We start from the raw sequence: 16,294 nt of genomic DNA on the forward strand, positions 1-16,294 counted from the left end.
ATTGTATCTGAAAACCATAGACGATAATGGATCAAGTTAAAATAAAGTAAGACGTTTAAATAAATTATTCACCCCATGAAAAACTAAATCATCAAAATTTTGTAGGATAATTCTTGTGCTGTTCCTAAATTTACTGGAGTGAATCCCTTTCAGTGCCAACAACGAAACCTAAATCAAGATAAAGTAAACAGATAGATGTGGCAATTATAATTTTCTCTTAGTTATTTAAAAGCAAAGTCTAAATGATGAAACTTATACTGTGAAACTCTTCATTCATTTTTTTATCACTTACCCAATACACTGAGAAACTTTGTGCCAACTCTTTCAATGAAACAAGAAATACACAAAAATATGTACAATTTATATGAAATCAACTGAAGGAACTAGAAAGGTGAGAACAGACCATGGAAACTGCAGAGCTGTAAAAAATATGAAGAAAGAAACGTGGCAAAGTTTCTTTCAGTAGTCATACGAATCAAAGATCAACATACCCATGACTAAACAAATAACAGTTCGGTCTCCCTTCCCTGGGAAGTTGTCTGTATATATCTGTATTTTATTCTGAATCTATGTTATGGGTTGTTGAACTGCAATAAAGATTATGATATTATTTATAAAAGAAACAAAAAATAATAATATTAAATATTAAAAAGAACTGAGAATTGGAAGTGCAGTGGAGGAGGCAGTGATGGAGGCCCAGGATGAGAGGGAAGAAAGTGTGGGAAGAATAGGTGTGACAAAATTATAGAAAGGCATAATGCATCATTTGGTTGTTCTTTAGGAATCCTATAAAAATACAAAGAATCCATTCATTGCAAAGGTATCCTGGAAGAAAACATACTAGCGTTTATGCCAAGCAAAGTCACATAGAAGGTGGTAGGAAATGCAAATTAAAAAGTAGAAAAGTTGCAGGGATGTCACCATTCTCACGACAGAAAGAAAACAAACTGTTATTTAAGCATATTTCCCCATAATGTTGCATCTCTAGATATTTATTTTGGCCTGGACATATTACAGAATGAGAGAGAACAAGGAAACAGTGCCTTACATAGGTTCACCAATTGTGATTTTTGTAGGCTGTTCCACGAAAGAGGGGTTGTTATACAGAAAGAAGACTTGAGAAACAATCCCGCCAATGAGAAGGTCTCCTGGCTGGTAAAATTCATGAGAAATAGGGAAGAGATCATCATATATGCTGCAATTTCTAGAATATGTCCTGCACACTGTGTGACAGAGCAGTACAAGCAACAACATCACCACCAGCATGATTTTGTTGACAAAATACCCCCTCCCAAAACAGATTTCCATTTTTCCAACTATAGCATTAAATGTAGATGATATCAATGTTACTATGGCCTCTTTTGAATGGCGGGTGATATTCTTACTGATCTGTAGCTTATCCTCTTACAGCATCTGGGCATCCATGCTGTAGGTTTATAATTAATTTATGTTCCCTATTCCTAAGTTTCTCTGAACCACATGTTCTTATTGGGTTGGATTCCCACAGATTAAGTTAGTTGAAATCAATGGAATTTAAGTTAGGGTATGACTGTTGATTTCAGTGGAAGTCATGCGTAACAGGTGAGTTAGTTTGGATCTAATGCTTTATCTCCTTACTTTATTTTATAAGAATGTGTGATAGAAAGATAGATATCATATACAGCTATTCAGATATAAATATTAATGCTTTCATTTGGTGTGCTTTATAATTTTCTAAAATGAGCTTTATATCTATTTGAATGTCCAGTCATTTGTCACAAAGTCCATATGTGAGAGTGGTGAGGCAATGTGCAGGGATGTTAATTAATACCCAGTCAAGGCACAGTTTTTCACAATAAGAATCTGGAAAGTGTAAAATTCACTGGGCAAGAAGAAAGCTTGCCAGAGCCCTGCCTATCCCTGGCTTCATTTCTGAACAGTGTATGTTTTGTAGCTTTTTTCAAACACTGATTGCTGAGTTTGCTATGGGGAAACCAGCAATTTTTTTTACTATAATAGCTATTATTATCAATTTCGAATGTGTTGTTTGCTTTTGAAGTTGCATTATGCATAAAAGATGAAGGGGTTTAAAAAATGAATTGTTGCTTCTACACAGAGCTAGAATTAAATTCACTTACAAATCATTCTAGTGATTTCAGGGATGGGGGGTGGAACTTTCATTTTCTAAATAATATGGAGCTAATTACTTGGTTTGTGCACCTTGTACGGCTGCCAAGAATGGCACAGATATATGTGATCTAAATTAGGATACAGCCATACGTAACAATATCTGAGGGCACCCATAGCTTTTTCATTTAGTATTCCTGTGTACTTAACCATTCTACTTAAAATTACATGGGAAGTGATTTGCACCATCTCCTTGTTTATTTACCCGGAACAGCAGCAACACAATTTGAACCTGCTCCAAAGCATCTTGAAACTATTAAGATAGAATGAAAGCAGCCTCTGTTAAGAGCTGTTGCAAACAGAATCCCTTATCTGGACATTGTGCAGAGTATAAATGCCTTTGCTCCATCACAAAAATAAGTTTCAAAGCTTTATTGCGGAACAGTCTCAAGCTAGTTACCAAAAATTGCAAAATACAAAGTAGCACATTGCTTTTAAACAGCAAGCAATGTGGTCCCATCTCCTTTTTAGTCCTTAATACAGTTCAATAAAATTTCTTTCTCTGGTCCCACAGAGAATGCCTATGTAAGCATCTCGGGCGTTCATCATTGCTGAGCCTCAACGACTGACTGGGACACTGAGTCCTCAGTTTTCATCTTCCTGCTGGCAAAGTGATTGTAGCTGGAAGAGTTTCTGGGATGAGTCATCAATTAATTGAATGGAAACGTCTACACTTTTCTTCCCCACATTTAGCTAGAGACAACCTAATGTTGAGCTCTCTGCACAGCATTTTACATACAATACATTCAAACATAGCATTTTAAGCATATTAAACCAGTATATCTAATAACCCTCAAACTATGTTATACGTAGTATGACCACATTCATTAAAAAGAAGAAGTCAATTTTCATGTACAATTTTCCATGGAGGAGAAGGCTCGCAATGGCTACTAGCCATGATGGAGGCTATGTGCTGCCTCCATAGCTGTAGATAGTAGGCTTCTAAATACCAGTTGCTGGAAACTGGAGAAAGAGAAAGTGTTCTTGTATTCAGGTCCTGCTTGTGGATTTCTGAAAGGCATCTGGTTATCTACTGTGAGAACAGAATGCTGCCTAATTGAAAACATCTTCAATAGCTTCTGGCTATAAATGGTTTATATATTTGTAAAATAAATAAATGACAATTGAAGAGTGAGAATAGCTACCTTTTTTTGTGTGAAATAGGTTACTGTTACTCCAGCAGTGGGTACATAGAAGCAAATCTAAAGTAGGTTTTGGGGGAAATTGAAACAGGATAGTTCCATTTCAACTCCATTCCCCATAAATTGAGTGTGGAATGTTTATTTAAGACAGCACCTATGCTTGAATTCTCATGACATCCCCTTCACCAGCATTTCCAATAATTTCTATATAAGAGCTGAATGGATTTATAGCTTTCCCCTCACTTTTTTCTGTTTATCAGTTGTGCCTTGCTGTTCAACTCTGGCCTAAGCACAATAATGTAACATTTAGGGAAAAATATGCAACCCAGTAATCCAGCACTGGAGGATAATATGGAGAAACTCTCCACAGCTACCATGTATTTCCCTTTGGTGCTTTGGTAGGTTGGAATGAAGGTTAACCAAACACTGCAAAACACCAACATGCTGAAAGTGATAAATTTGGCCTCATTGAAACTGTCAGGTAGTTTCCTGGCTAGGAAAGCTACAAAGAAACTGACAATGGCCAAAAAACCCATATAGCCCAAGACACAGTAAAACATGACAGCTGAACCCTCATTACATTCCAGTACTATTTCCCCCATGACTGAGTGCATATCCGTATCTGGGAATGGAGGGGAAGTTCTCAACCAAAGAGTACAGATGCCAGTTTGAACGAATGAGCAAGAAAGGACAATCAAATTTGACAGTCCTTTCCCCACCCACTTCCTCATCCTAGATCCTGGCTTGGTTGCCATGAATGCCAGAACCACAGTGATGGTTTTTGCCAAAATGCTGGAAAGGGCCACAGAAAAGACAATGCCAAATGCTGTTTGTCGGAGAAGGCAGATTGCCTTTCCAGGCTTTCCAATGAAGAGGAAGGAGCAGAGGAAGCAAAGGAGGAGGGAGATGAGAAGGATGTAGGTCAAGGTGTGGTTGTTGGCTTTGACTATAGGGGTATCACTGTGCTTCACAAAAGTTAAGAGTACTAAGGTTGTGAGGAAGGAGAAAGTAATAGCTAAGGTAACTAAACTGACCCCTAAATTCTCTTTGTAAGAGAGGTAGCTTGGAACTTTGGGGATGCATTGAGTTTTTTCCTTATTGGGATACTGATCTTCTGGACAATTGGCACAGGCATCCATGTCTGGAAAAAAGAAGAAGAATTATTTAAAGTACCGTATTTTAAATAATTATTTAAAGGTGCTGACCAACATTTATCTAGACAGCTGAAGTGTCTCATTTTGTCTTCTTTTAGTCCTTTGGTCAGCTCCACATTTCTAAAAGGGAGTGAGAGCATTGTTGCAGTTCCAAATAAATCTGTGGATGATGTTGAAATGGTATACTGTACATTCAGTGTCACACAATGGTTAGTGTTGGACTAGGACCTAGGAGACCAGGGTTTAATTCCGCATTCAGCTACAAAGCTTCCTGAGCCAGTCACTGTCTCTCAGCTTATCCTCGATCTTTGTGAGGATACAACAGAGATGGGTGAGAACAGTGAAGACAATCTTTTTCTCTTTTTTTTATAAATATTTATTAGGGTTTAAAATACAAATAGATATAATAAACAATATAGCATATGTCTTAACATAATTTCACATCTTCTTTGGACTCCCTCACATCTCCCGCTCCCACTTTCATCGTTATAACTTTTTGCCAGCAATTTATCATCTTGTTTGCATTCTTATGTCCCATCTGTTTATTTATAATCTTGTAATTCTCAAAAAAGTTTATATTTTCTCAATCTCACTTATCATCTTGAATCATCTAATTTAGTGGTGCTCAATTGTTTATGATCTAGCATCCTGCTTAACAATTACTCAAATTACAGTATTTTTGTAAATAAATCTTGAATTTCTTCCAGTCCTCCTCCATCCTCTCCTCTCCCAGGTCACGGATTCTGCCGGTCATCTCAGCCAGTTCCATATAGTCTATCAGTTGCATCTGCCATTCTTCCAGTGTGGGTAGATCTTGAGCTTTCCAGTGCTTTGCAAGAAGTATCCTTGCTGCTGTTGTTGCATACATAAAAAATGCCTGGTCCTTCTTTACCACCCCTTGGCCGACCATACCCAAAAGAAAGGCCTCTGGTTTCTTTGTGAAGGTATACTTAAATACCTTTTTCAGTTCATTATAGATCATTTCCCAGAACGCCTTCACTTTAGGGCAGGTCCACCAGAGGTGGAAGAATGTTCCTTCACTCTCTTTACATTTCCAACACTTATTATCAGACAGGTGGTATATTTTTGCAAGTTTGACTGGGGTCATATACCATCTATATATCATTTTCATTACATTTTCTTTCAAAGCATTACATGCAGTAAAGTTCAACCCAGTACTCCACAACCTTTCCCAGTCCTCAAACATGATATTATACCCAATGTCCTGCGCCCACCTTATCATAGCCGATTTAACCATTTCATCTTGTGTATTCCATTTTAACAGCAAATTATACATCCTTGAAAGTACCTTAGTCTTTGGTTCTAACAGTTCTGTTTCTAGTTTCGATTTCTCCACCTGGAACCCTAGTTTCTTGTCATTTTTAAAAACTTCTTTAATCTGAGCGTAATGTAACCAGTCTCGCACTTTGTCCTTCATTTTCTCCAAACTCTGCAATTTCCAGCTGTCTCCATCTTTTTCTAGTATTTCCCAATATTTTGGCCATTTGGCCTCCATATTGGGTCTTTTTCGGGCCTTAGCTTCCAAAGGTGAGAGCCACCTTGGAGTTTTATTTTCCAACAAGTCTTTATATTTTGTCCAGACATTAAACAGTGATTTTCTGACAATATGGTTCTTAAAGGCCTTATTGATTTTAACCTTGTCGTACCATAAATATGCATGCCATCCAAAAGTATTGTTAAACCCTTCCAGATCCAACACGTCAGTGTCTTCAAGAAGTAGCCAGTCTTTTAGCCAGCAAAAAGCTGCGGCCTCATAGTACAACTTTAAATCTGGCAGGGCAAAGCCCCCTCTTTCTTTCGCATCAGTTAATATCTTAAACTTAATTCTGGGCTTTTTGCCCTGCCAGACAAACTTAGAAATATCTCTCTGCCACTTCTGAAAACACTCCGTCTTATCCAGAACCTGGAGTGTTTGAAACAAAAACAACATCTTTGGCAATACATTCATCTTGATAGCAGCAATTCGGCCTAACAAAGAAAGTTTCAATTTTGTCCAACTGTCTAAATCTCTCTTAATTTCTGCCCAACATTTTTCATAGTTATCCTTAAATAGACTCAGATTTTTTGCTGTTATGTTTACCCCTAGGTACTTTACTTTTTTAACCACATTTAGTTCTGTCTCTTTCTGAAACCGTTCTGACTCTGTGTCTGTCAAATTTTTTCCCAAAACCTTAGTTTTCTGTTTATTTAATTTGAATCCCGCCACCCGACCAAAGTCATGAATCAGTTGTAATACTCTTTTCGTACTAGACTCTGGCTCCTGCAGGGTCAAAACCAAGTCATCTGCAAAAGCTTTAAGCTTATATTGTTTCTCTCCGACCTGAATTCCTTCCACCAACCGGTCCCCTCTGATCATATTCAGGAGCACTTCCAGAACCGAAATAAATAACAAAGGGGAAATAGGGCAGCCTTGTCGTGTTCCTTTTTCAATTTTAAACTCTTCTGTAACCACATTGTTAACTATCAGTTTAGCTTTCTGCTCTGAATATATCGCCTCAATCCCATTCTCAAAACTCCGTCCCACTCCCATTTCTTTTAAATTTCCCTTCATAAATTTCCAGGAAATGTTGTCAAAGGCCTTCTCCGCATCTATAAAAATTAAGACTGCTTTTGTGTTTATATCTGTTTGCAAAAGCTCCAAAATGTCAATAATGTTCCTTGTATTAGCAAACAAGTGTCTGCCTGGGAGAAAGCCTGCCTGGTCCTTGTGAATTACTTCATTTAAAACTTTTTTAAGTCTACTTGCCAAAATGTCTGCAAATATTTTGTAATCCACATTTAGAAGAGAGATGGGACGATAGTTCTTAAGTTGTGTCTTTTCAGCTTCCGACTTTGATATCAATGTGATAAACGCTTCCTTCCACGACTCCGGCGCCCTATTCCCCTCCATAATTTCGTTGCTGACCTCCATCAAGGGTTGTATCAAATAATCTTTTAGTGTCTTATAGTACTTGGAGGTCAGCCCATCTGGCCCTGGAGATTTGCCCAATTGCATGTTCTGAATGGCCTGTTCAATCTCTTGTCGTGTTATTTTACAATTCAGGATTGTCCTATTTTCTTGTGACAATTTTGGTAATCCATTTTTTCCCAAAAATTGTTTAATCTCAGCCTCGTCTTGCGGCCCTTGAGTGTATAATTTTTTAAAATATCTCTGGAAACACTTTCTAATGTCCACAGGATTCTGGATATTTCTTCCTTCGATCTCTAAGTTTGTAACTGTATTTAATCTTTGTCTTCTCTTCAACTGCCAAGCTAGCAGTTTTCCACATTTATTCGCCGACTCAAACGTTTTTTGTTTCATTAATTTGACCTTCCACTCTATTTCCTGGTTTATCAATTTAGAATATTGTACTTGATAGAGTTTAATTTCTCTCAAAGTTGGCTGTGACTTCGGGTTTAATCTTAACTTCTTCTCTAATTCTTTTATTTTGTCCAGAATCTTGTCTTTTCTCTCATTTTGTGTCCTTTTCTTTACTGCATTCTGTTGTATCAAGAATCCCCTCATAACGGCTTTGCTTGCGTCCCAGACGATTCTTTTTTCCACCGTGGTGTTCATATTTATCTCAAAATAGTCCTTCAGAGCTTTTTGGGCCTTCTTGGTAATCTCCTGATCTCTAAGCAAGTTGTCATTCATCTTCCATCTAAAAGAGCCGGTTGGTAACAGTGTCATGTCCATCTTTACTGCATTGTGGTCGGAGCAGGTCTTTGGGCAGATTTCCACCTTTCTAGCCTTAGGTGCCAGACCTCTAGATATCCATATTTGGTCGATTCTTGTCCAGGTCAGTTGGGCTTCAGAAAAGAATGTTCCCTCTCTTCCCAAGGGGTTCTTTGTCCTCCAGATGTCAATCAAATCCATATTGTCTGTCATTTCAAAAAAAGTTTTAGGTAGTCTGCCGTATTTTGTAACATTTTGACTTTGTGACTTGTCCATGTTGGTTGATACGACCCCATTCATGTCTCCCATCATAATGATGTTGTTATAGTCCAGATAGTCCAGCATAGTCTCATGCAACTTCCTGTAGAATTCCGCTTTCCCTTCGTTTGGTGCGTAGATTCCTAATATCAAAAGCTTCTCTCCTTGATGTTGTATCTCAATTGCCAAAATTCTTCCATGTTCATCTTTAAATAGGAATTTGGGTGACAGGCTCTCTTTCGCATATATCACCACACCTCTCTTCTTTACTCTATCCGAAGATATAAATTCCTGGCCAAGTCTTTTGTTTATTAACACTTTTCTGTGGAGCCTTGTCACATGTGTTTCCTGTAAACAAATAATGTCCAATTGTTCTTTTTTTAATATATGAAATATTTTCTTCCTTTTTTCCGGAATGTTACAGCCATTTATATTCCAGCTCAAAAGTTGCAGAGACATCCTGAATAAATCTGGTTATTTTTCTAGGGGTGGTATCTTATTCACAGGATCTTCAGGTTCCACAGGTGCCGGTACTGCCGGTGCTCCAGGCCCAAAGGGTAGTTCAATTCCTTTTTGAAGGTCCTCTCCGTATGTAGACAGAAATTTATCTCTATCTTCCAGTGTTCTGATTTTAACCTTCTTCCCTCTAAAGGTAAAGGATATTCCTTGGGGGAATTCCCACCTAAAAGCAATTGAATTGCTCCTTAATAGTTTGACAAGTTCAGAATAGGCGGATCTGAGGTCCAGCAGTTGTCTAGGAATATCTTTGTAAATTTCAATTCTTCTGTCCAGAATGTCCAGTGACTTTTCGTAGTGTAGGCCCAAAATCTTATCCCTTTCCTCCTTTGATCTCAATGTTATCAAACAATCTCTGGGCCTCTCCTTCTTTGTAAATCTTCCAAGCCTGAAAGCTGACACAATCTTAAAGTCCTTTTCCTCTAAATTCCAAAACTTGGAGAATTCTTTAGTTAAGAACTCAGCTAGGTTGCCTCCTTCTGCTTCTTGTACCGACCTAATCCTTAAATTATTCTCACGGTTTCGCAGTTCTATCATAGAAAGATAAATCTGATGTTCACCTACTTGTTTGCAGAGTGGTCTTACCTCTTGTTCTAAATTTTCAAGTTTTTGACTAGTGTCCTCAGCCAATTTCCGATTTTCTGCTGTGGCCTCCGTCAACTGTCCAATTGCCTGTACGTTCTGTGCGACTTGTCCAGTTAATCTATTTAAACATTCTGTATTTTGATCAATCTTAGCTGTTTGCTCATCTGCTTTCTTGTCCAAAGATTCCACTCTCTTATCCAGAGATTCCAATTTTTCATAGATTTTCTCTAGGATAGAAGCAGATGATCCTGAGGCCATATCTTCCAATTGTAACTGCTCCGTTTCTCCCTCCCTTGCCTGTGGCAGAACGGCTTCTTCTACCTCTGAAGGCAGAGTAGGTACAGATGATCTACGTATCTGCGAGGCTGAGGTTAGAGTTGTCAGGGTTGTTTGTCTAGTTCTTCCCCTTCTTCTTGTGCCACTCATTCCAAAGTTATCTAAAAGTCAAGGTCAAGCTGAGTTATTCCCATGGGAAAACAGGAGCCCAAAGAAGACAGAAGGCCGGGAAAGGGAAAGTAAATGTACAGTCACTGTTGTAAGTCTCAAATCCTCTAGAGGGAGCTTAAAATGTCTTTAGGGAAGAATTCTAATAAAATTAAAGTCCAGTTTAATGTCCAGGAACCTTCAAAAACAAGTATTTAGCAGAGTTGATGTTAACAGCCACTTTGTTTCTACCAGTGCTTACTGGTCTTTCAAACGATGTTTCAAAATAGCAAGTCCAAATACCCTCAGATTGTTGCAAGTTCTGATACACAGTAACCAAATCTGCAAAACTGACAGCTCAGTCTCTCAGAGAGCTCAGGCAGCTCCGGACCCTGTTACCATAAAGCACCAATGCTGCAGCAAGCAAAGGCTCTAGCAGCTCAGCCAGCTGCTTGTGGCTGGAAAGCCAGACAGGATGTTTGTGACTGTTGCCATGGGAACAAAGGGGCAGTCCATTCTGTACTGAGCACCGGATGTTAGCTCAGTGTGTGTGTGTCATATGACCCGTACTGGATGTACTTGGGAGGAGTTTTCTTCTTGCTGTTGTTGAGTGCAGACATGATTCTCTGTACTGATGTAAGAGGCAGAAATAAATGATGTAAATAGTTTTCTGTCTGCTTCTTTCCCCTCCCTGGGGACACCAAAGGGGAGAGAGGAAGAACGGTGTGTTCCTCTCATACATCTGAGAAGAATCGCCGGACCTCGCCTGCTTATCAGCAGAGGTTGGGAGACGCGGGGAGGTCGACAGGAATATCTGCCGGTGCCTACGCTTGTGGCACATTCCTCTGACCCAGGCAGAATTCCAACAGTGGCAGCCTTCGGATGGTTACGATCCATCGGACATCTGCATGAGAGGCTGGTGGATTGTCCTCCTCTGCTCCAAGGGAGAAGGCAAGCATCTGAGAACAGCCAGAGGCTCCACAGACAGCTGATGGAAAGAAGAGGTGTTTTCCAGAGCAACAAAGTTCAAGGTATGCTGCATTTCGGGCTAAAAGTGTGAACGCAGGAAGATTAATTCCCTGGTTCACGGAGCTGCGTTTCAAAGAAAACAAAAGCTCCGGAGGAAGAGGCCTGCAGCTTGAAGGCTGAAGCCTGCATTCCACAAATTTTTGTGGTAGATAAGGAGTCCCATTGAAATGCATTGTTGCTAGGTAACGGTCCTGGAAAGTTACTGGCAAAGGGGCTGGACTCTGCGTGTAAGCCTGGGAAAGCGAAACAAAATCAGAGAATGTTTTGGCTACAAGGTTTACGAGCTCTTGGAAGGGACTTTTCAATAGCAGCCTGAGTTTAGCTGCCAGGTGCAAAAGACTGTAAACAACTTGCAGTTTGCTGCGTGAGAAAGGAAAAAAACGACTGTTGGATTTTACAGTTTGTTTGAGAGTGTGGGCTGGAAAGCTGAAGAGGCTTGGCTTCAAGATGGATGCCAAGAAAGGAGCTTTGCCTTGCCCACCTCCCTTAACCAATGACAATTATTCATCTTGGTCTGTAAAGATGAAGGCCCTGCTGCAGAATCAGAGGCTTTTTGATGTAATTGAAAACCCCATCCCTGCAGCACCAACCAGAGGTTGGGAGTCACGGAATGTAAGGGCCAGGACTGCTATAATTCTGTGTGTCTCAGATGATCAATTGGTGCATGTTCAGCATTTAGAAAATGCGAAAGAGGTATGGGACACGCTGCGTACAACGCATCAGAGAGATGCTGGTTCTTCAGCGTTGCTGTATTTTGAGAAATTGACCAATCTGAGACTTGCGCCTGATGGAGATGTTCAAGCGCACCTGACAGAAATGAAGTTTCTGCGTCGACAGATGGTGGGACGCAATTTCCGTCTTCAGGAGGAAGTGTTTTGCTTCATGATGATAAACAGCCTTAGCCGCACCTACAAGGTTGTTGCCAGTCAGCTTGGTTCCCTACCGGCCGCGCAGCTGACCGCGGAGAGAGTTTGTGCTGTGGTCCTGAATGAACACGACAGACTTGCTGCACTGGAAGAAAAAGACAGGGGGAGGGAAGAACAGAGTTCTAATTCCCCCACTGCTGATGCTACTGGAGAGCATGGTGTAGCATTGAGTGCTGTCCGATGCTACAATTGTGGACAGACTGGGCATCTACAGCGAAACTGTAAGAAGCCGCGCCAGTCAAGAGGAGCAAAGAGCAGCTCTACGAAGCCTCAGGCGTCAGGCAAATGCCGTACCAAGTGCCAGGTGAAACCTGCAAACGCTATGATGGCGAAAGGAACCACGCCAGATGTTGGGAACGCATTCATAATCGACACGGGCTGTACAAAACATTTGTGCCCGCACAGAGGACTGTTTTCGACGTTGAAGAAGCAAAGCTTCACTGTGAAACAGGCCAACGGTCAGGAGCTGGAAGCAACTGGAATTGGGACTGTGTATCTTGAGAGTCTGAACTTGACTATAAGCGATGTTTACCTGGTTCCAGAACTGAGATTTAATCTGCTGAGCGTGTCGCAGATTGCAAAGAAAGGACTGAAACTGTCCTATGATGCTAAAAGCTGCAAGATCTACAAAGATGGAGAACTGTTTCTTACTGCCAAAGAGAAAGATGGACTGTATTTGTTGACTTTTGATCAAAGTGATTACATGAAATGTAATTCCTCTGTTTCTAACGAAATCTCTCTTGCAGGTGTGACCAGTGTGACCAGTGTGACCAGTGTGAGCACCAGGAAGGTGACTAAGACCAAGAAGGTCGACAGAGCATTTCAGCGGGTGTATGCTGATGTGATTGGTCCTCTAGAACCATCTAGAGGCGGTGCACGATTTTACCTTTTGTGTGTGGATTGTTTCACTAATTATTCTTGGGTTTATATGATGGAGAAACCGCAAGAAACTTTAGAAAAGTTTCAGGAGTTTTGTGACAAGGTTAACAATATGCATGATGCTAACATTGATTGTCTTTTCACAGATGACAAACAAGTTTTTCTGTTACAGAAGTTTCAGAAGTTCCTGGATGGAAAAGGGATAGACCACAAAGTGGCAGTTTCGCAAGAAGCGTGGAACAGGGGGGTCTGTGTGAGAGTGAACAAAGAATTGCAAAAGGGGATGAATGCGCAATTGCTGAGTTCACATTTGCCACATGAATATTGGGCCGAATCGCTAGCGTCCTATCTTCATGTGTGGCTGAGAAAAGTCTCAACAGAGTTGGGATGTTCTCCTTTTGAGAAGCTGTTCAATAGAAAACCTTCTGTTGCCTACTTTAAGGTTTTCGGGTCTCATGTGAGAACAGAAGCTCCAGGTGGAGTAAAGAATGCCAGAGGCATTTTTGTGGGATATGAAAAGGGTCTCTACAGAGTAATTTTGTCTGAATCTGGGCAGGTGATTCTCACAAAGTTCCTAGAGAGTGCTCCAAAGCAAGAGCGGATAGTACAGACATTTCCCACAGGAAACGATGATGATGATGATGATGAGTTTGATCTTATTGAGTTCAGTAGTACTGATGATGACAGCGATAGCTCAGACAGCTCAGTTGTCACAGTCATTGAGAGGAAATCTCACACAATGGATAGACCTTCACAGGTGAAGGAAGAACCACTGATTGCTACTGGTTCTCAACAGAGTCCAAAGGTTGAACCAGTGAGCACAGAGGATCAGAACCTCTTACGTAGGTCTGAGAGAGCAACGAAGGGTGTACCACCCAAGAGGTATTCAAAGGAGTTTGCTAACCTTGCATATGTTGCTGTTGTAAACGACCAAGGACAGATTGAAGCTGTGTCTGAGTCAGACACAAAGGCACAACAGAGAGTTGTTAACCGAGGTAATGCGAAGTCACACAACCAGAGAGGTACATTGGTTAAACCAGTGGCGGGTAGTTCCAAGGGTGGAACTGAAACAACAGGGGAATGTTATAAATATAACAACTGTTTGTTTTCTTCTCTGGATGACGCTTTGCTCGCAGCACACATTGATACTTTAGGGGGAGTATGTTACCATAAAGCACCAATGCTGCAGCAAGCAAAGGCTCTAGCAGCTCAGCCAGCTGCTTGTGGCTGGAAAGCCAGACAGGATGTTTGTGACTGTTGCCATGGGAACAAAGGGGCAGTCCATTCTGTACTGAGCACCGGATGTTAGCTCAGTGTGTGTGTGTCATATGACCCGTACTGGATGTACTTGGGAGGAGTTTTCTTCTTGCTGTTGTTGAGTGCAGACATGATTCTCTGTACTGATGTAAGAGGCAGAAATAAATGATGTAAATAGTTTTCTGTCTGCTTCTTTCCCCTCCCTGGGGACACCAAAGGGGAGAGAGGAAGAACGGTGTGTTCCTCTCATACATCTGAGAAGAATCGCCGGACCTCGCCTGCTTATCAGCAGAGGTTGGGAGACGCGGGGAGGTCGACAGGAATATCTGCCGGTGCCTACGCTTGTGGCACATTCCTCTGACCCAGGCAGAATTCCAACAGACCCTGGGTTTCTCATTCCAATTTGTAATTCCAATAGAAGAAAGGTAGATCGATACGAATAAAAGGTACTAAATCATAAGCTTAAAGTCCTTACTTTGTTTAGAAGAAAATTCAGTGGGTGCTCAGATCAGTAGGATTGAAAGTTCTTTTTACGCCTCCACTCCTCCAGCTCCTTGCTTTAAAGTTCAGTGACAGCGGAAGACGGACTTCCTGTTTCCACGTCTCTCCGCTTTCAGCCAAATTCAGTATTTTAGTCTCGAATTTAATATATTCAGTCTTTACTCACGGATTGTTGCTTTCTTCCAAATCAAGAATTTGCAGGAAAAGGGATCAGCGCTCACCGGCAGCAGCCGCGCGGCTTCGCTCCACAGATCGCGAAACGGCTCACAGCGCCGCTACCCCCCTCCACGTTCCGGAGCCCCTTACGGGGTTCCTTCTACGTTTTGGGGGTCGCTTCTGGCGCCCACCGAGCCTCAAGACCATGGGCTCTTGCTGCCTGCGGGTTTCCAAGGTGGGTCTCCGCTTCGCCGTAGCGGACGACCCAGTTTCTGCGGAGCCTCCTCCTCACTAATGGAAGAGGACCGCCATTGCCGTTCGTGCCGCCCCCGGAAGTCCGAGAACAGTGAAGACAATCTTGAGGTCCTTGGATTAAAGGTGGGATATAAATGTTTTTTGGACATTAGTAACTCCCTAATTTAATAAATTCCTTTAATTTAATTAATTTAATTTAATTTAATTTAATTTAATTTAATTTAATTTAATTTAATTTAATTTAATTTAATTTAATTTAATTTAATTTAATAAATTCCATTAATTTACAGTGGTACCTCTGCTTATGAACTTAATCCGTTCTTTACCTGAAACTGTTCTTAACCTGAGGTACCACTTCAGCTAATGGGGCCTCTACCGCTGCAGCCACGCCGCTGGAGCACGATTTCTGTTCTCATCCTGAAGCAAAGTTCTTAACCCAAGGTACTATTTCTGGGTTAGCGGAGTCTGCAACCCAAATTTTTTGTAGCTCGAGGTGTTTGTAACCCGAGATACCACTGTAATAGGTTGCTGAGGTATGCCAAAACTCACCTCATTTTTTTTTTTAAAAAAAATCTCCATTAACTTATTAAAAAGAAATCATGTCCCAAAATTAGAAAAGAGGATTGGAACAACTGGCAAGTTTGGCCTTGGAGTTCAAAACAAAGCAGGGCAAAGCCTACTAGAGTTCTGTCAAGAGAACAAATTGGTCATCAAAAACACTCTTTTCCAACAACACAAGAGACGACTCTACACATGGACATCACCTGATGGGCAGCATTGAAATCAGACTGATTATATTCTCTGCAGCCAAAGATGGAGAAGCTCTATACAGTCAGCAAAAACAAGACCTGGAGCTGACTGTGGCTGAGAACATCAGCTTCTTATAGCAAAACTCAAGCTTAAACTGAAGAAAGTAGGGGAAACCACTGGGCAGTAAGATACAATCTAATTCAATTTGTTATGAATACGCAGTGGAAGCGAGGAACACTCACTTATGCTAGTAAGTTTGGAAAACTCAGCAGGGACCAGAAGATTGGAGAAGATCAGTGTACATCCCAATCCCAAAGAAGGGCAGATGCTCCAACTACTGCACAATTGCACTCATTTCACATGCTAGCAAAGTTATGCTTAAAATTCTACAAAGCAGGCTTAAGCAGTATGTGGACCGAGAACTCTGAAAAGTGCAAGATGGATTTCAGAGGGGCAGAGGAACCAGAGACCAAATTGCAAACATGTGCTGTATTATGGTAAAAGCTAGAGAGTTCCAGAAATACATCTACTTCTGTTTCATTGACTATGCAAAAGCCTTTGACTGTGTCGACCACAGCAAACTATGGCAAGTTCTTAAAGAAATGGGAGGGCCTGATCACC

General features: G+C 40.9%; 1 protein-coding gene across 7 annotated transcripts in view; it reads right to left on the reverse strand.

Annotated features, from left to right (window-relative positions):
• Nucleotides 1-2,523: 2,523 nt before the first annotated feature.
• LOC308461291 (vomeronasal type-2 receptor 26-like) overlaps nucleotides 2,524-16,294 on the reverse strand; it is a 64,005-nt gene continuing 50,234 nt past the window's right edge. For all 7 annotated transcript variants that reach the window (XM_080978075.1, XM_080978074.1, XM_080978073.1 and 4 more), the window contains one exon: nucleotides 2,524-4,449. In XM_080978075.1, the coding sequence (XP_080834201.1) occupies nucleotides 3,548-4,449 (902 nt within the window). In that variant the 3' untranslated portion in view covers nucleotides 2,524-3,547. The remainder of the gene's footprint in view (nucleotides 4,450-16,294) is intronic.

The sequence above is a fragment of the Podarcis pityusensis genome (genome assembly GCF_964106645.2).
Source record: "Podarcis pityusensis genome assembly, chromosome: 13".
NCBI classification, from domain to species: Eukaryota; Metazoa; Chordata; class Lepidosauria; order Squamata; family Lacertidae; genus Podarcis; species Podarcis pityusensis.